We start from the raw sequence: 24,864 nt of genomic DNA, 5'->3' as shown, positions 1-24,864 counted from the left end.
GTGAACGCCGTGCCGCTTTAACAATCTGCTTAAGGGTTTGTTTAAAAATTCTTTCCCCTGATCGGTTTGTAATTTTTGAGGCACGCGCCCTTCGCTAAAAATAGCTTTAAAGGCCTTGGTTACCTCCCCGCTTGTCTTGTCCCTTAGACCTAATGCCCAGGCATATTTGGATAGAATGTCTACCACTGTTAAGATGTACTTAAAACTGCTGTTGTGTTTGGAGAACCGGTGCATATCCACCAAATCTGCCTGCCATTGCGCATCCACATCCAAAACAATGGTCTTGTTTCTTTTAAAACGTATTCGAGCCGGTTTGTGTAAAGTATAAGCATCCTGGTCTGAAAGCCAAGCTGTTACTTGTCTTCTATTTAAAGTTTTACTATGCTTTTTGGCCACTTGAAAAAGAGGGTTCACCCCACCAAAGCTCCCAACTTCCCCGGGGGTGTAATATATTTTTTTTAACAGAACCGCCTGTGGAGACATGACTGTTACTGGTACCATCTTTTACTAACACAAGTGTGGGTGGGGGACAACATTCATATTAACACATTTAAATAAGTTTTATTAATCGCCTGGTTTAACACAACCTTTTACAACCACCTGTAAAAATGGACTCCATGACTCCTAACATGAGGGTGTCTGTGCTGGTTCATTCTTCCATTTTGTCGTTTTCCTCTTGAGATCTGCGTCTCACACTTGAGCAAAAACAGCTGATGCATGATACATTTACTCCCACAGGGCTACCGAGGTGTATGTTCTCAAAGGCCTCTAGAAAGGCATCATCGAGCTGTCGAGAGATTTTTTCAAAAAAGAAACAGCGTAAGCACCCCACTGCTTGGTTTTTGATTTTCACAATCCCTGGTTCCTAGCCCCATTACACCCCCAACCTCGACCGTCACTTCTTAAACATTCTGAGCCACATCTTTTTCATTCACCTTGTCCGCCCGCAACTCCCCCAAGCCATGATCACCTTCCACCTCTAAGGGGGTGGACAACAAGAGACCATCACGCTCATCGCGGTGCCTCACAAGCAGCCGGGTTTTGGGGTCGGTTTCCGGTGTGTCCATCAACGGCTGGGCCAAAGGGTCCTCCTCAGAACTCTCGCTGATGTAGCCCTTTCTCCACACAAGTCCAAAGGCCCTCGGGGCTAAAACAAAGTCTGAAGTTCTCACAGGGGTGGTGAAGAAGTCCATGTTTCCACGATTTCTAAAACACACGCTCTTGGTAAAAGACAGCCTCTTCTGCCCAACGCTGGGACTTATGGGGTGATGGTGCTGCACTCTGATTGGCAGAGGGGTCACACGCCCCTCTTCTGGGTGGTTCACCCCATCCCAGAACCTGCCCTATTTTGGTCAAATCTGCTCTTGGGGCGGCCTGATTGGTAGAAGTTGGTGGGAGGAGTTGTTAGAGGGGTCACACGAATCATTTCCGGACGGGTCACCCCTGCCCCGGAATTCATCCTGATTGGTCAAATCTCCTCTTGGGGAGGTCCTACAGGGGCGAAACCGCTCTTGATTGGTAGAGGGTTGGGGGCGGAGTCGTTAGAGGGGTCACAAGACCCACTTCTGGACGGGTCACCCCTGCCCTGGAACTCATCCTGATTGGTTAAATCTCCTCTCTGGGTGGTCCTACAGCTGCGAAATCCATCCTGATTGGTAAAGGAAGTGGGAGGAGTTGTTAGAGGGGTCACATTGCTTCCGGTCATGTGGCAGCCTTGACCCCAGAAGTAATACCCCCATGGGACGGGACTTCCGGTGAAGCGGGGCAGGGGTCAAGGGGTGGGGCTAAGGGGCGGGGTTGGGGGGGTCACATGACACACCTTGCTTCCGGTCATGTGGCAGTCTTGACCCCGGAAGTAATACCCCAGATGGGGGCGGGACTTCCGGTCAAGGGGTGGGGTCAAGGGGTCGGGTTAGGGTTTGATTGATGGTAGGGCCCCCTTGAGCTGGGGGCAGGGCTAAGGGGTCAAGAGGCAGGGTCAAGGGGCGGGGTTAGGCTTTGATTGACGATAGGGCCCTTATACTACTGGTGGTTGAGCATTCCAAGTCTGGTAGCATGATCTGATGTAGTCAAAGATCCACTTGGAGAGTCGTTGCTTAGATATAGCATCACCCTTTGATCTCTTGGTAGTGGAGACAAATAGCCTAGGGGATTTATGAAATGGCTTAGTTCTGTTAAGACAGAATGTAATTGCCCTTCGGACATCGAGGGTTAAGACAGAATGTAATTGCCCTTCGGACATCGAGGGTATGTAATGCCGCTTCCTGTGGAGTCTTATGAGGTTTGGGATAGAATGCAGGTAAGGGTATTGGCTGGTTAAGGTGGAAGGTAGACACCACCTTTAGGGAGGAATTTGGGGTGGGGCCACATTGTAACCTTGTCTTTAGAGAAAATTGTGTAGGCAGGGTAGGCCATCAGGGCGCTTATTTCACCGACCCTTGTCGCTGACATTATGGCAAACAAGAAAGCTACTTTCATAGACGTGGAGCAGGGATGAGGTAGCTAGGGGCTTGAAGGGAGGTTTCATGAGACCTCGGAGAACTAGGTTGAGGTTCCAGGAGGGTGCTGGTGGATGAATCTCAGGGTAGAGATTTTGCAAGCCTGTGAGGAAAGTGTTTTATGGTGGGGTGGGCAAAAAGTGAATATCTGTCCAGCGGGTCATGGAAGGTGGTGAGGGCCATGAAGTGTACTCTGATAGAACTCAGTGAGAGCCCATCCTGTTTTAGTTTCAAAGGTAGTCTAAGACTACCTTTGAAGGTAGGGAGGGTTGCGGTCTGGGGTGTCAAGCATCTGTGGAAGCACCATACGGAGAAGCGTTTCCACTTTTGCAGGTAAGTCTTACGAGTGGCGTCCCTTCTACTGTGCAGGAGGATGTGCTGGACCTGCTCCGAACAGGCTAATTCATGGGTTTGAAACCATGAAGGAACCACACTGTCAGATGGAGTTACTGGAGCTGCAGGTGGAGAAGCTGACTGTTGTCCTGGGAGAACAGATCTGGTCTGTTGGAGAGAGTCCTTGGAGGATGGATGGACATGCGCAACAGGTAAGGGTACCATGTCTGTCTGGGCCAAGCTGGGGCAATAAGTATGACCCTGGCCTTGTGTGACATTATTGACATGAACTGGGATTGTATAGACAAAGTCCTGTAGTGGCACCAAAAATCTTATATAAAGAGGGTCAAATAAGGTGTCTAAGACAAGGTTATGGTTTGCTGGTTATGATTATGCTATCTGTATGCATGTATCATTTTTGTATTTATAGATTTAAGTATTGGCTCCATACTGTCTGTATTTTAGACTTGTGCTATGATTCTGGGTGACACCCCAGACAAGTTGGTGTCAGCCCTGCCTAGCTTGCTGGATGGCCCATTAAGGACCATCAGCTATACAACTGACCCATTGAGTCACACCTTGTGACTCAGCAAGACACATGCCTATGGACAGAACTCTGAGGTTTTTCCATGCCATGTGATGGACATCTTGTCTTTGGGACAAAGAAAGCAGAGACCCCATGACCAGAGACTATAAAAAGCTGCTGCAGCTCCTCCATCTTGTCTTCAGTCCTGCTTCTTACGTATGGAGGGATTTTGCTATAAAAGGAAGCTCTCTACACAAAGGACTGATGACTGATCCCAGCTGTGGATGTACTCCAGAGGCTAGATTTGAACCTGCAGTTTATTCCATCTCTGCTACAAGCCTGAACCAAGAACTTTGCCATTACTGTATGTAATTGATTCCATTTAACCAACTCTTGCTCTCATCTATGTCTTTTTCCTTTTATGAATAAACCTTTAGATTTTAGATTCTAAAGGATTGGCAACAGCGTGATTTGTGGGTAAGATCTAACTTGTAAATTGACCTTGGTCTGGGGCTTGGTCCTTTGGGATCGAGAGAACCTTTTTTCTTTTATTGGGGTATTGGTTTTCATAACCATTTGTCCCCATAACAAGTGGCACTGGTGGTGATACTGGGAAACTGGAGTGTCTAAGTGAAATGCTTGTGTGACTTGTGGTTAGCCAGTGGGGTAAAACCAAAGTCCTCTCTGTCTGGCTGGTTTGGTTTGCCTTAGAGGTGGAAAAACCCCAGCCTTGGGCTGTAATTGCCCTGCTTTAAGCAATTTGTCCTGCATTGGCACTCTCATTTGGGTCCCGCCAGAACCAGCATCATTACACCTTGTCCTCTCTGATCTTGCGTAGAACCCTGTGTATCAGTGGCATTGGTGGAAAAGCGTACATGAGGGATTTGTTCCACGGAATGAGGAATGCATCCCCTAGAGATGCGGTCCTGAGACCTGCTCTGGAGCAAACTATATGGCATTTGCGGTTCTGAGATGTGGCAAACAGGTCTATCGCTGGGGTGCTCCAGTGGGAGAAGAGCTGTTGGACTATAGTGGGATGCAATTCCCATTCGTATTCCTCAGAGATGTGTCTGCTGAGTGTGTTGGCGGTAGTGTTGTGACACCCAGGCAGGTAGGAAGTGGTGATTTGTATGTGATGTTATATGCACCAGTTCCATAATCGGATGGCTTCTGTGCATAGGGAGTGCGATCATGCTCCCCCCTGCCTGTTGATGTAGAACATACATGCTATATTGTCAGTCAGGACCCAAATGGATTTGTTCCTTATGATGAGGAGAAAGTGAAGGCAGGCGTACCTGACTACTCTGAGCTCTAGAAGATTTATGTGCAGATGCGTCTCTGATAGGGACCAGCAGCACTGTGCTGTGTGGTCCTCTAAGTGTGCTCCCCAACCTATGAGGGAAGTGTCCGTGGTGAGCATGAGAACTGGGGAGTGTGGATGGAAGGGGATGCCCGTGCATAGGTTCTCTGGTTTTGTCCACCATTGTAGGGAGGCCAATACGTTGGCTGGAGGAGTAAGCGTCATGCAGAAGCTGTGTCTTCTGGGTTTGTAGTTGGAGTTGAGCCAACCCTGAAGGCATCTCATGTGCAGCCTGGAATATTTGATCACGAAGGTGGTGGCTGCCATGTGACCAAGAAGCTGTAGGCAGGTCTGTGCCTATGTTCTGGGGCGAATGGAGAGCCTGCGTATGAGATGTGTAATAGTGAGGAATCTGTTGTATGGGAATGAGGCTGTGGTCCAAATTGAGTCTAGGTGAGCGCCGATGAACTCTATCTGCTGTGTGGGTATCAAGGTGGATTTGGAAGTTTATTTGCAGGCCTAGACTGTGGAAGAGGGAGATGGTAAAACGCGTCGCTTTTAATGTCTCATCATATGAGCCGCCTTTGATAAGGCAGTCATCTAAGTAGGGGAAAAGTATAATTCCGTGTTTGTGGAGGTGGGCCACAACTACGGCTAGGATCTTGGAGAATACTCTTGGTACTGTGGAGAGTCTGAATATATTGAAGCACTCTATATTGGAAGTGGCCATGTCTGAGTGTGAATGGCAGGAAGAGTCTGTGTGCTGGATGAATGGATATGTGAAAATAGGCATCTTGTAGGTCGAGGGCTGTGAACCAGGACCCTCGTACCAGCGCAGGTATTATTGTGCTCAATGTGACCATCTTAAATTTCTGTACACGCACAAACTTGTTCAGTTGGCGTAGGTCCAGTATAGGCCTCCATCCCCTGCCTTTCTTTTGGGTGAGAAAGTAGTGGGAGTAAAACCCTTTTCCCCAATGTTGTGTTGGTGCGGGTTCCACTGCACCTAGCTGGAGAAGATGAGCCACTTCTATGCGAAGTAGGTGCTCGTGAGAGGGGTCCCTGAAGAGGGACGGGAAAGGGGGAAGTGTGGGCGAGCAGGATATGAAAGGGATGGAGTAACCTGACTGAACTATTTCCAGGACACAGACATGGTGGAAAACCTGGAGGCGGTGGCCAAATGGGCAAATAGGCGGTGGAGTCAAGGGGGGAGTCTAGCAGACTCCAGACCAGCACTTCAAAATTGTTGTTTGTTTCCCAATGGATGGGAGGTAGCTGGTTGTGCATGTCTGTGCCTAGGAGGTCTGTTGCGGTTTCTCCCAATATCATACGGTTTGGGCTGGGGCTGGTGATATTGTTGTGCGCAGGGCCTCTGATAAGGTTGATACCATTGTCTCCTGGGAAGGGACAGGTATATGCCCAGTGTGCACAGGGTGGCCCTAGAGTCTTTCATAGTCGATTTTTAGAAAAAAGTTGATCTTTGTCAAAGGGAAGGTCTTTGACTTTGGTCTGCAGATCTTTGGGGATACCGGATGCAGACAGCCAGGAGGAGAGCAGTTGCCCGCCATGTCCTGGACACCAATTGACCTTTGACAAGGACTGACTTAAAGTCTTCTCTCCTGTCCTCTGGGATATCGGAGGCAAAATCAAAGCACTTGTTGTAGTTGTCCTAGTTATAGTTTGCGAGGAGGGTGGAATAATTTGCAATTTGCAATTCTAAATTGTAGAGTGGAGGACGAATAAACCTTGCGGCCCAGGAGGTCAAGGTGTTTGAAGTCCTTGTCTTGTGGAGTGGGCCGATATTGTGGCTGTTTTGTTCTGTGCGTCGCTGCATCCACAAGAGAGTTGGGCTGTGGGTGGAAAAATAAGAAATCTATGTCCTTAGCGGGAACACAATATTTATGTTCAGCCTTCTTGCATGTTGGTAGGATGGAGGCAGGGGTCTGCCAGAAGGTATCAGCTGGTTCTAGGAGGGCTTCGTTGATGGGTAGCATGATCTTTGAGGGCACAGAGGGTTGGAGGATTTTGAGGAGTCTGTGTTGTGTCTCCTGGACTTCCTCCAAAGGGATGTCCTGGCTGAGTGCCACCCTCTTGAAAAGGTCCTGGAATTGATTAATGTTGTCTGCATTTTGCGGAGGCATGAGGGCTTCATCTGCGGCTGATGGAGAGGCAGTAGCTGGTAAATCCGGGAAGGGTTCATAGCCCACATCTTCAAGAGGGGGCTCAGGAGCTCTAGATCAGTGGTCACCAAAGTGGGGTGCGTGGCAGGAGGAGTGCCGCCGAAGAAGCACCACCGGCACAGCAGCAGCAGCGCTCCTGGACCTTTGATTCTTTGGCGGCATGCCAACGGCACACCGGCGGCAGCTCGGCTCTCCCAGCTCCATCTTCGGCAGCACACCGGCAGCAGCTCGGCTCTCCCAGCTCCATCTTCTTTGCTTCCCTAGAGCTAGCCCTGGGGGTGCGCGATCCAAAAAGTTTGGAGACCACTGCTCTAGATGTTGATGGAGCTGGAGATAGAGGTGCAGAGCAGGTTTGTGGTCTGGTGGAAGGGGCACAAGGAGGAGTGGTGGCAAGAGCCGACCAAGAGTACCACTGAGGCCAGGGCACAGGGTAGGAAAAGTGGGGCCCCGCCCATGCGGGGACAAAGTAGGGAAACTGAGGCTGGTTCTTGTGTGATGCTGTGCCTTGAGGCACATATGGCTCCGGTGGAGGAGGAGAATCAGGCGGGGAGAACTCCGCCTGCTGCTGCATATTGTTCTTGCTGTCATTGAAGGTAGCCAGGTCAGGTGGCGAGAGCGGTTGTTCGAACAGTGAGCGCTCTGTGTTCAGGAGAGGAGAGTCAGGCTCAGGGGCCACGGAGATATCATCCTGATGCAGAAATTGTTGCTGGTCCCTGGGCTGCAGCGCTGAGGAGCGCTGAGTGTGAGTGGCAGCCCGCAGTGACTTTTGTTTAGCTTTAGCAGGAGCTGCAGGACACTTGTAGGCGTCCTGCAGGGGTTCCACGTCTGCTGCGGGGGTAATGAGCAGGCTCGGTACCAATGTTCTTGTTGGCACCAGGGTGGAACGCGCTGCTGGCACCGGGTCCATCGTTGGTGCCGGTGGGACTGGTGCCGAGGAGAGCTTCCTGCTGTGGGAAGTCATGTCCCTGCTCTTGCACCCTACATGAACCATGGCTGAGGTGCTGGGGCGGTCAGAGGTGCCTGCTCTTGGCGCTGTCAACACTGAGGGTAAAGATCTTGCAGGACACACTTTACCCTTTTGAAGGTCTCTGCGTGGAGACATTGGGGCTTCCTGTCTCTTCGCCTGAGAGGGTGAAGCCGTGCTCCCGGTTGGTTCCGACTTGGCAGGGGAGCGTGAGAGAGAGAGTTTACTGCCCATCTCCAAAGGCAGCTGCAGAGCTTTCTCCATTCGGATCATTTTTAGCGCAAGTCTCTGTCATGACGAGCCCTAGTTTTCAAGTTTGTGCAGTGGAGACACTTGGCAGGGACGTGTGTCTTGCCGAGGCATTTCACACAGAGCGAGTGCCCATCGGACCGTGGCATAGGATCCTTGCAGGAGGCTGCATTTCTTAAAGCCCGGGGACCTCAGCATCATGGAAGTAGGATTGCCCCGGGGGAAGTTTCAAAGGGAGACGAACGTGAGAGAAAAGGGTTTTTTTGTTTTAAACTAACAACTATTCTGAAGGAAGGGAGAGAACTATCTAGCTAACTATTTCTATTTCTTTCTACTTATTTCCTTCAATGACCAGGGAGGAGGTTAGCACTGCCCCTAGTCCCATCTTCAGCTGAGGACGGCTGAGAAGGAACTGAGGGGGATGCGGGGCGCGCGCACGCGCTCAGGCAGACTCTAACAATGGGTGCGTGTGTCCTGACCAGGCACTGCTACCAAAGATCTCCGAACAATGGCGCCGGGACACACCATCACCTGGAGTGGAGCACCCACAGAGACAGCACTTGAAGAAGTAAACTTCTGTTTCACCAAACTGGCTAACAACAAGTCATAAAAGCAGTTTCCTTAGGCATTCCTAAGGATGTGGATAAATTGGAGAGAGTCCAGCGAAGGGCAACAAAAATGATTAGGGGTCTAGAACACATGACTTATGAGGAGAGGCTGAGGGAGCTGGGATTGTTTAGCCTGCAGAAGAGAAGAATGAGGGGGGACTTGATAGCTGCTTTCAACTACCTGAAAGGGGGTTCCAAAGAGGATGGCTCTAGACTGTTCTCAATGGTAGCAGATGACAGAACGAGGAGTAATGGTCTCAAGTTGCAGTGGGGGAGGTTTAGACTGGATATTAGGAAAAACTTTTTCACTAAGAGGGTGGTGAAACACTGGAATGCGTTACCTAGGGAGGTGGTAGAATCTCCTTCCTTAGAGGTTTTTAAGGTCAGGCTTGACAAAGCCCTGGCTGGGATGATTTAACTGGGAATTGGTCCTGCTTCGAGCAGGGGGTTGGACTAGATGACCTTCTGGGGTCCCTTCCAACCCTGATATTCTATGATTCTATGATTCCAGTTCTTATGTCACCACCAAAAACACTGGATTTAGAGATGAGTGGTTCTTTAAAATCAATTTCTTCAAATAAAATGTTCTTCTGATCCCAAAGACCAGCCACACACCCAGGTCAATGTATAACTTAGATCTTACCCAAAGTCACGCTGATGCCAATCCTTTAGTATCTAAAATCTAAAAGTTTATTTATAAAAAGAACGAAAGGTGAGAGTTAAAATTGGTTAAAGGAATTAAATACATACAACAAATGCAAAGTTCTTGGAATGATGGAGTAAACTGCTGGCTTAAATCAAGTGTCTGGCTGCTTCCAAATAATTGGAAGGTCCTCAGTCCATTGGTTAAAATGCTCCCATTAGTATAGGTTTGGGCAGGAAAGAGGCTGGAGCAGGATAGAGGCAAAATGGAGGTGTTTCCAGGGCCTTTTATATCTTCTGCCACATGGAGAGAATCCCACTGTTCTTACTGTGGAAATGTACAGTAACAAGATGGTGGTTGGAGTCACATGGACAAGTTACATGTCCGATTTTGCGTAGTCATTGCAAGAAACCATTATCTATACTTCAGACAGCATGTTTGCAGGACACTCCATTCAGTGTAAATGGGTGTCTTCCATGGTCCATTGTGAGTTAAGTGTCCTTTTGATGGGCCACTCAATTTGAATAGTCCCTCCAAGATGTGCTGGCTAACTACCTTGTGGGTGTTACCCCAGGAGCAAACATATTTGAAATACAGATATGGAGCCAATGCTCATAACTTCAAATACAAAAATGATGCATGCACACAAATAGCATAATCATATTCAGCAAATCATAACCTTTTCAGACATCTTACATGTCATGTTTTGTCCAAGAGTTGTTGCAAATATATAATAATGGTTGCAACAATGATCTATATGGTCATATTTTAATCAGATAACATCACACCATGTTTGTGGTCCTGCTCCAGAAATGGCTGTCAGCAGAGAGGGGTTCCACAACTTAGCAGTATAGAATCTCTTTTCCTGGTTTGTCTAATCTGGGTTCCCACACCTGGGTGCCTGGACCTATAGAAACTCTGTAGTGAAACCTAGATGTCTTAAGAGCCTATGTAGTAGTCCTTAAACCTGTGCACCACCTAAGATCATGAGTTCAAGTGCTTTTCTTGGCAGAATTCTGAGAACAGTTGGTGTATGCATTCTTATTCTCAGGTGGAGGGGCTGTTTTTGCATGTTTTTCACCAAGTAAAGGTAGTATTATTGTTCTTATTCAGTGGTGGGCAAACTACAGCCCGGGGGCCACATCCGGCCCTTGAGCTCCCGCTGGGAAGTGGGGTCCGGGGCTTGCGCTGCTGTGGCGCTCCAGCTGGGGAGCAGGGTCAGCCCCACTCCACATGGCTCCCGGAAGCAGCGGCATGTCCCCCCCTCCGGCTCCTATGCATAGGGGCAGCCAGAAGGCTCCACACGCTGCCCCTGCCCCAAGCGCTGCCTCCACAGCTCCCATTGGCCGGGAACTGCAAATAATGGGAGCTGCAGGGGCGGCGCCTGTGGGCAGGGCAGCACGCAGAGCCACCTGGCCGCACCTTCACGTAGGAGCCAGAGGGGGGGCATGCCGCTGTTTCTGGGAGCTGATTGAGGTAAGCGCCGCCTGGAGCCTGCCCCCCTGAACTCCTCCCACACTCCAAACCCCTGCCCCAGCCCTGATTCCCCTCCTGCCCTCTGAACCCTTCGGTCCCAGCCTGGAGCACCCTCCTGCACCTCCAATCCCTCGCCAGCCCCACCCCCGAGCCCACACCCCCAACAGGAGCCCTTCTGCCCTCCAACCCCCAATTCCATGAGCATTTATGGCCCACCATACAATTTCCATACCCAGATGTGGCCCTCGCGCCAAAAAGGTTGCCCACCCCATTCTTATTAGTGAACCATTTTAAATGTTGAGCAGAGCTTTTTGTTTAAGAGCTGAAATTTCAAAATACTCTCTAAATTCTACACACTTATTCAGATTGTTTTGAAAATTGCTTTGCCTCACCAGGGTTAGGTGCAGAGTTAGTGATGCAAATTTGAAGACAATTGGTCCAGGGAGGGTCCTGAGATTCAGGTCTCCAAAAAGAAACTGCTTTTAATAATCAAATTGCTTTGAAACCCACATGCATAAGGAAATTGTCTTGAAAGCATGTGCATCACAACAAGGGTGAGGCAAACTTTGTGGTGCATGTGTAATGTCATTTGGTCAAGGTTTCATAGAATCACAGGACTGGAAGGGGCTTCAAGAGGTATTCTAGTCCAGTCCCCTGCATTCAAAGGCAGGACTAACTGTTATCCAGACCATCCCTGACAGGTACTTGTCTAACCTGCTCTTAAAAATCTACAATGACAGAGATTCCACAACCTCCCTAAGTGATTTATTCCAGTGCTTAACCACCGTGACAGTTAGGAATTTGTTTCTAATGTCCAGCCTAAACCTCCCTTGCTGCAATTTAAGCCCATTGCTTCTTGTCCTATCATCAGAGGTTAAAGAGAACAATTTTTCTCCCTCCTCCATTTAATAACCTTTTATATACTTGAAAACTGTTATGTCCCCCCTCAGTCTTCTCTTCTCCAGCCTAAACAAACCCGATTTTCTCAATCTTCCCTCACAGGTCATGTTTTCTAGACCTTTAATCTTTTTTGTTGCTCTTCTCTGGACTTTCTCTGAAATGTGGCATCCAGAACTGGTCACACTACTCCATTTGAAGCCAAATCAGTATGGAGTAGCGCAGAAAAGTTACTTCTTGCATCTTGCTTACAACACTCCTGCTAATACATCCCAGAATGATTTTCCCTTTTTTTGCAATAGTGTTACGCTGTTGACTCATATTTAGCTGTGATCCACTATGACCCCCTAAGATCCCTTTCTGCAGTACTCCTTCCTAGACAGTCATTTACCATTTTGTACGTGTGCAACTGATTGTTCCTTCCTAAGTGGAGGACTTTGCATTTGTACTTATTGAATTCCATCCTATTTACTTCAGACCATTGCTCCAGTTTCTTATATATCCCCAGAGTGAGATACTTTTCAAATTTTCACATTCTTACAACTCTTTTGCACAGAGCAAAGGGAAAAGTATGGCTCTGACCCTCATAAAATTTATATCACTGGATGGCCTGGAGCTCAGCTATTCAGTGGTACCAAGCTCAAGTTTGGAAACCCAGTATTTCAATATTTTTTTGCACTACAAATGATTTAGCACCTCTTCCCAGTTCTACGGACAACTCCCAAACTCTTTTATGTATGACACATCAAGGAGTTGGCTATGCAAGGTAATTCACCGGCACAGCTATTCTGGAATCCATGTGGATAGTCTATTCTGAAATAAAAGTGATTTGGGGAAGTGGAGTAGTTATTCCAGAATAAAATCATATTCTTCCAGAATAGTGTCCCCACACAAGGGAGTTATTCTTGGATAGTTAATTTATACTGTAAGAGCTTCAATGGAATAGTTTATTTCAGAAAAGCTATATCAGTCAATTTTCCCCCATTCCCCCTACTGTGCATTACTGTAGACAAGGCCTCAGTAATGCACTTGCCTGGTGGTTTAGGGGAGCAGGCATTCCAAGTCTAAGGACCAGGAATTTGAATTATTTTCTTGGGAGATTTCTGTGCTATGCCTCACATTTGGTATCCAGGGCCACCAAGGAGTTCTTCTGGGAATGTGATGTGGGTGGGTACAATTTTGAGGAAGTTTGGCACCCCACAAGGTTACCCTTAATGCCACCTACTTGTCTGCCAGAGTCCCTTCCTGCAACAATTTGGTCCATAGTATTGTGACCAGAACATCTGGTACAGTGGTGTGGGGCTAGGCTAATATGGACTTGACTTATTGCTATACTGAAAATGACACAGGAGAGGCTAGTGCATGAGTCCCAGGAAGGACAAATCAGTTCTGTGCTGGGGCAGATTCGCTGAACTGCTGGACAGCACTAGGCATGACAGACTGGGTCTGAGCAAACATGCTGCATGCATCCAACAAGAATACCGCAGTGTGGGGGAGTGGAGAGGTGAACACCCATTGAGATGAATGGGGTAGTTCACTCCTCTTAGGGTACGCTTGCCTGCAGAGATGGCCAGGGTGATTAGCACCTGGTTAGCCTGTCCTGGATATGAGAAGCCACACTGCAAATCCCTACCTGAACTACTGCATCCTGACTGGTGCTGCACTCACTTGCTTGTGATAAGGGACATAATAGCCCAAGGCTCTTTGTGTTGAGATGCTCTCATAGGTACTGACTCTGTGAGTGCTCCAGGGCTGGAGCACCCATGGGGAAAAATTGGTGAGTGCTCTGCACCCACCGGCAGCCAAGCTCCCTGCCCTGCCTCCCCCACCCCAGCTCACCTCTGCCTCTGCCCCTGAGCATGCCACATCCGCACTTCTCCTCCCAGAGCTTGCTGCCGCGAAACAGATGTTTCATAGCTTAACAAGCTGTAGGAGGGAGGGGGGAGGAGTGGTAACAGTGTGCTCAGGGGAGGAGGTGAGGAGGAGGCAGGGCCAGGGTGGGGATTTGGGGAAGAAGTCCAATAGGGGCAGGGAGGGGGCAGAGTTGGGGTGGGGACTTGGGGGGGGGGATGTTGGAATGGGGGCAGTGCAGAGGTGGAGTCAGGGCAGGGCCAGGGTGGAGTCGAGCACCCACCAGCACCAGGAAAAGTTGGCACCTATGGATGCTCTATGACTCCTTCCCCGTTAATTGGAGGCTGACTTGTTCGTCCTTAGGAAGAATTAGATTCAAGTCAGTTAACCTGTGTGTTCTCACTGCCATGCGCGTGGGTTCCAGACCAAATTAAATCAAAGTCCGGGCACTAACTCACAACCCCAGCTAAAGCACCTCCAAATCTGTGAAAAAGGTTTTTGGTATAGGGCAGCAGAGGATTAAAACCAGGGTAAGAGCCCAGATTAACTTGTCAGCATAGATATACCCTCAGAGATGGCGTTGGTGAATTCTTCATCACTTATCTTGAAATCACAAGATGGGATGGCTTTCTAAAAAATTATTGGGGAGCCACATTGCTACAGTTTTAAGCTTACAAGTCATGTAACCATTTGAAAGAGGACTTTTCTAAGTACTGTAAAATTGACACATTGAATCAGATTACAAGGGTGCAGGATAAGGCTAGCTGTCCTAATTTGGGGACATCTGAGAAAAGGGTTCCTGTAATACAGCCCCCCGCCCCCCCAACTGTGTTTACAAAAATCACCTGGTTCTTCTAACTTTTTTTGTACACAACTCTGGCTCAAGCTGTATCTCTAATCCTTCCTCTCAAAACTGATAAATCCCCAGCAGGTGCAATCTCAGCTAGTGCAAGGTCCCTGTTGCTCCTTTGGAGAAGTAACATTGAAAAGGTTATTGAGGATTAACTTGGGAGCTTCAGGTTGGCTTGAGATAAATTGGCATGCAGTTTGTGCAGCAAGACGTGGGTTGAGTGGAAAGTCAGAAGGTTTGTACAGAGATTGTTTTCATACTAACTGGGGGGGCACAAGGTGATGTGCTGTGGCTGTTGAATCTGAACTACACCCATGTACTATGACTTCAGGCTTTCAAAGAATGTGTTCTGTACATGTTCCTTGCTGCCTGCCTGTCTTCTGCAGGGGCTCCTATTGGAAGATTTGCTCCAAGACCAACATTGTTGGTTTAAGAGAAATATTTCGAAGTGCTCTACTGCACATATGCATATTTTACTTGGGAAGTATTGTCATTAACGACAAGGAAGAAGGAACTGGTTAGGGTAAAGTAATTATGACTCATCTTCTGAACAAGGGAACTCAGTGTGATCAAAAGGATGCAAGTTGGTGGGTCATTGGGTCAAGCAGTTCCTGATACAGAGACCTCCACTTCAATGAGCTGCTCATATTTTCAGATTCTTATAGCTTCCTTTGGTGCAGCACTAGGGTACACGAAGGGAAGCAGGTGATGGAAAGGTGAGGGAATAGATGAGCTTTGCCCCCTTTCCATGCTAGGGTACAGCCCTAGTACAGGGCCAGCATACTCCTTTTAGCAAAAAGGATCAAAATCCCACAACTGAGAAAATATGCTTTAGCCAAACGTAAGTTATTTGACTAACTAGAGGGGTAACTGGGTAAAATCCTATGGCCTGTGATCTACAGGTCAGATCAGATGATCCAAGGGTCCCTGCTGGCCTTGGAATCTATAAATCATCCACACACAATAATCAAAATCCAGTTTGATGATGACTGGTTAGATGAAGAACTGAGTTTCTTAGTTTTTTCCTAAATTCTCACCAAATAAGAGATAATCCTCAAAAGGGACCTTTGCTCCCTGAGAGCTCAGAAGTGCTGACAGAGCAAAACTGTGGGAGGAAAGGGGGAAGCAGTTGAGTACCTTCCCCTGCAGTGACCAGTGAAGGAACCCAGCCCTGCTCTCCACACCAGGCTCACCCTTCGCCTTGCTGCTGCTGCTGCTTCTAGGGGGAAAGGGGAGGTCAGAACAGTGCAGGTGGGATCATGTGTGGGTGGGTGGGGTTCAGTGCCCCTCCCCCCCAATCCATATCTCCCTGTTTCTGTCCCTCTTCAAAACATGCTCCCCCTGACTCCATGTTAATCCCTGCATCCTCTGTCTGGCTCCCCAAACTTTGGGGAGGAAGGCTGAGCTGGGAGGACCAGGTTGTGCTGAGCACGCAGAGATGGGAGACTAGGATACGATGCTGGGGCAGTGACAAGACTAATGTGCACCCAGTACTTTCTACAGCTGGATTACTCATTACTAGGGAGCCAGAAGCAGTGGAGGGGGAGAGCAGAGTTGTGGTACACAGGGTGCTGACAAATGAAGCAAACCAAAACCCAAGGAAATTCACTGCTGTACAACTTCATTAATGCAGAGTTAAGATTGCCTGCTTATGTCTCGCACGCTTCCAAAACATGGAGTTTGGCTACACTCAAACCTCTGAAAGCCAGGAAACAATCTTAACTGTGCTGTTCTTGTTGGCATGTTGGGGCATCCTTCAATGCACATACTGCCACACTGTCTAGTTTTCTGTAAGGGCACTTTGAGAACAGAGCATGTGGCACTGTAGGAAAACGTCTAACATCTTCTGTTTGCTAAGGCAAAGCTCAGGTTTAGGCCAGGCAGAGCAAACAGGAGCTACCTACCCCTGGCCTACACTCAAACATTGAGCCTACTCCACACAAACCACCCAAGACTTGATAAAAGTTACCAGCTCTTCACCCTTATCCCAAGGACTCCTGAGACATTGCCTTCACTTTCCCCTGTCTAAGGCCTGGAGACCACAGTCATGTAGGGCCATCAGGCCACTGACAATCCCCATGGCAAGTAGGTCCCTGCACATCACTGCTGACAACCTGCAGAACTCAGTGCTGAAATGAGAAATACCTGACCTCTCAAGCCTCATGTAGCACCTCTCCTCATATCACAGTGACAGCTCTGCCAGCGTGCTCCAACTAATCCCTCTGTTATTCAATATGGCTACACCTGGCACAGTAAAGTCAGTTTGTGTACATACAGCTAAATGATGGAGTTCAGGCCATTAGAACACAACATAAACAATGGCACCTTCTCATAGTCCTTCATGGCTGTTTATTATGATACAGGCGCACACACACACACCCCCTTTCTGAAATATTCCCAGTGGCTATTGCCAGCTCTGCGGCGGGGATAGATATCAGGGACGGTTGCGGAGATGAAGAGTTAAGATACACACTATTTCCTGGTTTTCAAAGGTACGATATGGCTCGACTAGACATTCGGGAAGGGCATATGAGACTGCTGGGAAACTTCAACTGTATGTTAAAGTTTTGGTGAAGTTAATATGGTTTAGCTCCACCAGAAGTTACCGACTTGATGCAGGAATCCTATTTCCTGTTATGCAGGTGAGAATAAATTACTAATCTATTAATCCTTCCCTGTTTCCAAGGTCAGTCTATGGCATCCATGAAAGAGAATGTTCTCTTCCTCATCCTCAGTTATATCTGCAGAAACAGGAGCACTGCTGATTTTACAGCTATGGATGAGTGTGACTCTCACACCCTGCTGAATAAGTGCACTGCACCCTCAGCTGTGGAACAAGAGGCAAGGGCCTCTCTGACACCCTATCCCCACCGCATATCCCCCAAGGCTTTCTAGCCTCTCTCCTTTTCTTGCACTGGATGGAAAACAAATTCCAGTTGGGTCCCTTGACCACCTCCTATTGGCAGAGATGGGGTCTCTCCACTACCATTGGCTGCTTTGGGATTTCAGGCATCTGCATCAAACTTCCCCCAACATCGTGAGACAACACCTCAGGAGGAAAAGTTTATATAGATATGTGCACAGATCTACCTTTTATTGTTTTTTTTTTATATATATTTTATATTTTATATATAAGATTTATATTTTTAAACAATCCCCCACAAAAACACCGATCCCCACCCAGCAAAACAAAGAACAAAATCAGGATGGCAGCTAAACTTTGGAGCAAAATTGTTCCAGGATCCCACAGAGCCAAAATGGCTGCTGAGCACCAGTGCAAGTTCCTTCCAGGCTTCCATGATATTCTGGCGCTAAGGTGACTGAAACGGAGTTAGTCCTATGGCTCTTTAAATTTACCTGTCAAAGGACAGGGGCAAGAGAGACGAGAAACAGAAGAGCTGAGGTGGTAAGAGATGGCAATGGAGGAGTGGGAGAGATTGCTAGGGGATGGAGGAGAGAGAGATGCACAGAGCAGATGGGAAAGAACAAACGTGCAGAAGAACTAGCTGGACAGACAGATGCTGGGGATGAGCAGAGAAGTGTCACACTCAGGACACCTGCTTTTTAACCCTGCTTTCTCCCTCTCACCCTCCCAGGAGTTCAGAGATCCAGCTAGTTTGATTTAGACCAGATCTTTGCGCTGCCCCGGAGCCTGCAGAGAAAGAAACAAAGTCTCAGAACGGAGCAAGAGGCCCATGGACTCACCCCCACCTCCTTGCCCAAGGCACATGAGAAGTGGCTGTGATTCTCAGCTGGGGATGGGTGCCACCACAAAGGAGGTGTATTGCCTCCAATCGAGGATCTCAGAGATTCACTCCGGATGACTGGGGTGCAGAGCTCCGCTGGCACTAAGCCTGCCATAGTATGCGTGTGAAGGAAGAGTTATCGCCCTGAAACAAAGGCCCCAGAGACTCCCCCCCCAAATACACATGGAGAGGGGTCATGCTCAGCTGCGGCTGCTCCTCACCCTTTGGCCTTAGAAGCTTTCTTGCTGGCCTGGCGCTGGTTGGTGCCAGGAGCTGGCTCCCTAAGCTCTGTCAGATGCTGCTCTGGATCCTGGGATGTGGCTGCTGCAGCTGCTGCTGTCGTCACTTTAATTGTCTTCTTCAGATTTGCCACCTGCCAGGGTTGGAAAGCAAGAACAAAGGACATTCTCAAAGAAAAAGCCATGTTAAACTAGAGTTAAGTTTGCAAAACAGGTCAATCTAAAGAGAAATATCATAGCATCCCTTGAGAGCTTTGTATTATGGGGTGGCGTCTCGCTGCACAATGACCCTCCTCAGGCCTGAACTTCCAGAGAGTCCTGATGAAGAGTAAGGCTATGTTTTAGTCACTGGTATTTTTAGTAAAAAAGTCACGGACAGATCACGGGCAGTAAGCAAAAATTCATGGCCTGTGACCTGTCCAAAACTTTTACTATATACCCCGGACTAACACTTCGGGGGTAGGGGTGGGGGGGGGGTGCCTAGGGGCACCGTGGGAGGGCGGCCCAGGTGCTAGGAGGTGGGTGGCAGCGAGTGGCCCAGGACCCCTGCTGGCCAATGGGAGCTGCGGGGCAGTGCCTGCAGGAGGAGGTAGCACACAGAGCTGCCTGGCCACTCCTCCACCTAGCAGCAGAGTGAGGGGGATGTCGCTGCTTCCAGGAAGCCCAGGAGGTAAGCACCACCCAGAGCCTGCCTCACCCTGTCCTGTGCCCCAACCCCCTGCCTCCTCCCACACCCAAACTCTGCTACTGCTTGGGTGGGGTGGGGAGGGGGAAGGGTGCAGTGGCCTGAGACTGCCCCAGCAGTGGCCGATGTGACTGCCTGAGCTGCCCCCTGAGCCAGGCACACTGGCAACTGCAGAAGTCACGGAGGTCACAGAAACCGTGACTTCCATGACAAACTTGCAGCCTTAATGAAGGGGTATGGCAGATCAGGGCTGGCTCAGATATGGAATATAAGGCCTTTCATCTGTGAGGCACTGACTCCAATCCAGCCCCAGATCAGGGGAACTGGCTGTTCTGCATCGGCACACTCACCTCACTCTCTATTTGCTGCTTTAGGCCCAGCTGTTGCTCTTTGTGTTGGTTGGCTCGGCTAACCTGCTCCTCAATCCCCGACAGGACAACCTCACAGCCCAGGCACCTGTGGAGGAGAGACCAAGCTGAGCAGGCTGGACAGTTGCATACAAAGGCACTGCAGTGGGGAAATAGGGGGCGGCACAGGTACTCTGCCCCCATGTAGCTACACCTTGGGGACATCAACAAGTGTCTGGGAAGAGATGAATGCACCCACTAAGGAAGGGCATAGGAGCAGTAAGCTCCCAGTAAGGAAAACTGGAGGGAGGAAGGCAGGCTGCAGTGGGAATGATGGCAGGGCTAGGAGGGTTGACAGAATCACTGAAGGGATGTGGGGAGCTCAGGGTTCGAGGGCAGATTTAGCCCAGTAAATTTCAAAGTAAACTGGGAGGAACCTCTTGTCACCAACAGGGGCTTTGAGAAGGTTACAGCCCCCCTGCGCTCTTCCAGCAGCACACAGGAGAACCTGGAAGATTCTCCCCCATATCTGAAGAGGTCTCCTCACTACCTGCGGAAATCAGATATTTTGTGGGCTGCCTGAGACTGTGGTTGTCAGAATTCCTGCAGCATGTGGGCAATGAGGGGTGTTGCAGTGACTCCAGGCGTTTGAAATCTCTTCACTCCTGCAACATGGGGGGGTGTGAGCATCTCATCTGTAACACGTGGGGGGGTTAGAAGATGTTTCCTCATCACTCCTTCAGTGTGTCAGGGTGTGCACCTGCTCACCACTCCGACATCATGCAGAGGGCTTAGGAGAGGCTCATCACCACTCCTATAGTCGGGGGGGTATGGAGGGGGCTGGCCTTGGGGGCTTCCTCCTCACCACTCCTGCAATGTGCGGGTGATGGTGCTTAGCTCTTCCCTGCGGATGTCTCGCCCGATGCTGTAATCGACCTCAAGACGCTGATTACGCTGGTCCAGGCTCCCACGCAGCACGTCTGCATACACAGCCTCAATCACCAAGTCCTCCAGCTGCCGCACATTCTTCAGCTGCAACTGTTCCAGCAGCACTGCATAGGGGATGCACTGTGGGGAAAGCACAGGTAGTTAGTATGGGGTGATCCCAACAGGAAGGGGTGTGTATGGGGGAACGAAGCCATTACCTTGATCTTGGCAGCCAGAGTGACCACCGACAGGTGCCTCAGCTTGTTCTTCTGAGCCTTGCTCAATGGCGGGAGGTTTCCAGCTTCGGCTGCTCTCAGGGAAAAGAGCATGATGTTAGAGCTGGAGATGTCCCATCTCACCCTGGCCCAAGGTCCTTTGCCCGACATCCATTCCTCAAAGCTTCTAATGTACCCTTTTCTTGGCAAGGCATCTCCTAAAGTGCTCACACCCCTCAGCATGGAGGAAGTGTTCCTGAACTCCTTCCCCTTGCCTTAGTCCTGCTCCTTACTCCTCTGGTGATCCCTAAATAATCCCCTCTCCTCCACAAGGTCCACACCCCAAACCACCAGCAGATGGTTCTCATAACCACCCCACACACACCCCCACCGCTCCTCACCTCACCACAGCCAGGAAGTCAAATGCAAGGATTGAACTCTTGGAATCTCTGCCCAGAACTCAACCCTGTGTTATTTGTATTCCAGTAGCATCTAGAACCCCGAACAAGATAGGCTCGCATTGTGCGAGCCACTACACACAAACATAGTAAGAGACAGTTTCTGTCACAATGAACTTCCAGTCTAGATAAAGAAGATAAATAAAGAGTAGGAATGGACACAACACAGGAAGAGTGACTTGCCTGAGGTCACACAGCAAGTCCAGTAGCAGAGCCTAGAACAGAATCCCAATCTTCAGAGTTCTAGGCCAATGCTCTATCTACCAGCTATGGTGCTTGCAGGACCCCTTCTGCCCTCTGAGCATTTTTGTAGCTCTTTGAGCCCTCTCCAATATGTCACTATCTTTCTGAGATTGAAGGGTCCAGTACTGAGGAGTATCCTATGTGGGGTCTTCCCAGAGCTGTAGAGAGAAAAACTATTCCCTCCCTGCTCTGGAATGTGAGGCCTCTGCATATGCATACCCAAAATTGCCCTGAGCTGTTTTGCATTTCTAGCCCACCTGAAGCCCCTGTGCTATTCGCGCCCCCTTTTCCGCTTAGTCTCCAGTCAAAAAGTCTGGCAGCTCCAGTCAAAAAGTCCGGTTGGTGGCGTTGGCAGGCACCCAGGAAGTGGCCAGCATGTCCCTCTGGCTCGTAGGGGGAAGGGTGGTCATGGGTGCTCCGTGCGCTGCCTCAGCCCTGAGCGCCAGCTCCGCAGCTCCCACTGGCTGGGAACTATGCCCAAAGGAGCTGTGGGGGTGGCACCGAGGGGTAGGGACAGCACGCAGAGCCCCCCCGGCCACCGCCCCCCATAGGAGCCAGAGTGACATGTTGCCGCTTGCTGGGAGCCACCTGAGCAGCCTGCATGCCAAACCTCCTCCTGCACCTCAATTCCCTGCCCCAGCCTGGAACTCCCTCCCACACCAAAACTCCCTCCCAGAGGCCACATCCCCTCCTGCACTCCAACCCCCTGCCCCAGCCCAGAGCTAACTCCTATACCCCAAGGCCCTCAGCCCCAGCTCAGAGCCCCCTCCTGCACCCCAAACCACTCATCCCCAGCCCCACCCCAGAGCCCACACCCCCTTCTGCACCCCAACCCCCTGAGCCAGCCCAATGAAAATGAGCAAGTGAGCAAGGGTGGGGGAGAGCAAGTGACGGAGGCGGGGGATGGAATGAAGGGGGTGGGTCCTCAAAGAAGGGGTAGGGGTGTAAAGTTTTCTGCAATTAGAAAGCTGGCAATCCTATCCACCTTTCCTGCTTCCTAGGAGACAACTGCAGGTGTTGGCCCACATCCTGGAGCACTAGGCTATGGGGGTTATAAGAGAACGACACACGTACACAAATAATCAGCATACGTCCCGTATGCAAAGAGGGTGAGCAGACGGAAGACGGAGGAGAACTCGTTTTCAGCCAGCTGCAGGGGAGAAAAAGCACTCAATAAAAACAGCATGAAACTTTGCACACTACAACCTAACCCCTATCCCCAGTTCCAGGGCACAGTGGGACGCGTCTAACACAACTCCCATTTCCCTGCTTTTTTCCCACCCAATAGGCCCCAAGTGTTTTTCAATCTAGGTAACGGTGACTGATTCAGCTACCCACCAAAACACAGCTGCACGAGGGGTGGAATGGCAGTTGGGTAACATGCTCCACAGCCCCAAGCACAGAGTTTAGGGAAACTAAACGAACCCCACTAAAGTGGCAGGAGCAGATTTCGGGAAGCAGCTGGGGTGCTGGAACCATCTGCACCGGTAGGGTGCTGAGAGCCATTGAACCAAACCCTGTGTAGGATGGAAACCACTTTCAGCCAGGAGTTCGGCAGGTCCCCCAGCATCCCTAGCTCCAGCACCTATGGCAGCAGGCTGAGCTGCCGTTTCCCGGGATAACACCAGGGATTCCGACCAACCAGCGGCTCACAGTTGTGCTGGGCTGGCAAGAAGCGACCTGACCCAGCTCCGCCTGCACCACTCGAGCCCTGGGGGCCCTCCTCCCGCCGGGCAGCGCACCATGCCCTCGCCAGCCCCTGCAGCACAGCCCCCGCAGAGCCGGCGCTCACCTCTCGGACGTTAGGCAGATCCAGCAGCTCCCCGAAGACGTAGATGCCGGGCGCCTCCAGCACCTGGTGGATGAGGCTGACCAGGGCCGCCCCGCGAGCCGACCGGGCCAGCAACAGGAGCTGCTCCTGGCTCTGCCCCGTCACCTTCACCTCGGCTGCCATGCCGCCCGGCCCGGCCCCACCAGCGCTGTGGGGACAAGCGGGGCAGGGGAGGAGAAAGGGCCGGGGCAGGGCCTTAGCTCGGGGCGGGAGGGCTCTGGACGGAGCAGACGCTCCCGGGCCCCCGCGCTACACGGCCCGCCCCCAGGCTGCAGAGCTGCGCGTGAGCGCCACCCAGTCGGGCTCCTACCTGCCGGCGGGGAGCTCAGGCCTCCCCGCACCTAGGGCTGTTTTTCCCCCTCTAGGGTACTCCCCCTCCCAAGAGAGGCCACGTCCGGGTTTCTGACGTCATAGAGCCCCAGGCCACGCCCACAACACATTTCTCTTCTCCCTCCCCCCTTCATTGGTTCTGTCCACTGGGGGAGAGGAGGAATCGGGCTCCCTCTCTGGTCCCGCCTCCACCGCTCTGCCATTGGTCGCGTGTCTGTGGCTGGTTGAGTGACACTGGTGCAGTACGGCCGCTGCGGGATGTGCTCCGGCCCGCTGAAGCAGCGCGAGGAGAGACGCGAAGCGCAGTGTGAGCTCAGACCCCTGTTGCAGGGATACGTTCCGCCACCCAAAAGGCTGACGTGCAGGCAGAGCTTTGGCTCTGACAGTCCCCAAAGCGCCGCTGTAGAATGCTGCAGAGTAACAAAATGGAGGGAAATGTCTATGATCTTAGAGCACCTGATTCCTCCAGGACTCAGACAAAACACTGCTGTACCCAGAGGTGCTGGAACTAGGGGTGTCGGCTTGAAGTGGTTTCCATCCTGTACAGGGTTTACAGTTTGGTTCAATGGCTCTCAGCACCTGCACTAGCACCGTACATTGAGCCAGAGCTGGAGGGCATAGCCTGGACGGGTGACAATATAACCACATGGAAGCTGAGGAAAGGCCCCACATGTGAATGTGGGGAGCCTAGACAAACATTTAAATGCTGCCTAATGCAGTGCCCTCCGTCAACAGCCTGTACTCCTGAGGAGCTATTTGCGATAAGTGATAACACCAGCTCTGGGCTGTGGTTTGGGGAGCGATTAGCTATGATGATGATGGCATTGCTTACTTTCTATATTATTGATATCAGGAAAAACTTCCTATAGACAAGGCTGCCTCTCAGGTACAAAACACCAGGACATCAGGGATGATCCTGAGCCCACAAAATTGGCCAGCTGGCAGTGTTTACTGAGCACCTTTACTGATTTCCCAGGCCACCTACTTCAAAAAAGGGACGATCCTGTGAAAACCTGGGCAGGTGGCAACCTTACCCACAGAGCCAAGATCTTTAGTCTAAACTAAACCAATGTAATGAACCCCCATTCACCAAAACTCCTCTCCCGAACAACAGAGACAGATATCAACCCACTCCCAGAGTAGGAAATAGAACTCAGGCGTCCTGACACCTAGTCATGGAGTCACAAAGGTTAGGGCCAGAAGGGCCCACCAGATCATCTTCTGTATATCACAGGTCACCAACACCACCCAGCACCTGCAGACTAAACTAAATAACCAAAATTAGACAAAAATATTACAGTCCACAGGAGAGCAGACTATTTTTGCCACAGGCAGAGATTAGGAGGGAGTGGGACCAAGGTGCACAACTGCCTGGTTTCTCTGCAGTGTCAGGGAAATGATTAAATGGCACATGCCCAGGTAATTCTGGCAAGTGACCTGCACACAGGGCCGTCTTTAGGCATTCGCA

General features: G+C 50.4%; 1 protein-coding gene across 2 annotated transcripts; it reads right to left on the bottom strand.

Moving 5' to 3' along the window:
* Window positions 1-577: 577 nt before the first annotated feature.
* COPS7A (COP9 signalosome subunit 7A) lies at window positions 578-23,485 on the bottom strand. Of its 2 annotated transcripts, none has more exons than XM_073311548.2 (8): window positions 23,377-23,485; window positions 23,028-23,214; window positions 22,310-22,385; window positions 20,538-20,626; window positions 20,258-20,460; window positions 19,396-19,501; window positions 18,343-18,494; window positions 578-787 (listed from the first exon to the last, which is right to left on the bottom strand). In XM_073311548.2, the coding sequence occupies exons 2-8, from the start codon at window positions 23,187-23,189 to the stop codon at window positions 769-771; spliced, it is 807 nt and encodes a 268-aa protein (XP_073167649.1). In that variant the 5' UTR covers window positions 23,190-23,214; window positions 23,377-23,485; the 3' UTR covers window positions 578-768. The 2 variants fall into 2 exon arrangements, with proteins under 2 accessions (XP_073167649.1, XP_073167644.1); XM_073311543.2 differs by lacking the exon at window positions 578-787 and adding an exon at window positions 16,702-18,027.
* Between the last annotated feature and the right edge of the window lie 1,379 nt (window positions 23,486-24,864).

This window comes from Lepidochelys kempii, chromosome 1, assembly GCF_965140285.1.
Source record: "Lepidochelys kempii isolate rLepKem1 chromosome 1, rLepKem1.hap1, whole genome shotgun sequence".
NCBI classification, from domain to species: Eukaryota; Metazoa; Chordata; order Testudines; family Cheloniidae; genus Lepidochelys; species Lepidochelys kempii.
This window is presented reverse-complemented; position numbering and strand designations above follow the sequence as displayed.

Excerpts from the sequence above, each read along its gene's own strand:
- COPS7A (XM_073311543.2), bottom strand. The coding sequence starts at position 23,189 with ATGGCAGCCGAGGTGAAGGTGACGGGGCAGAGCCAGGAGCAGCTCCTG. Across the intron at positions 20,627-22,309 it reads GACGTATGCTGATTATTTGT|CCGAAGCTGGAAACCTCCCG; the intron begins GTACGTGTGTCG and ends CCCTGAGAGCAG. Across the intron at positions 18,495-19,395 it reads AGCAGCAAATAGAGAGTGAG|GTGGCAAATCTGAAGAAGAC; the intron begins GTGAGTGTGCCG and ends CAACCCTGGCAG.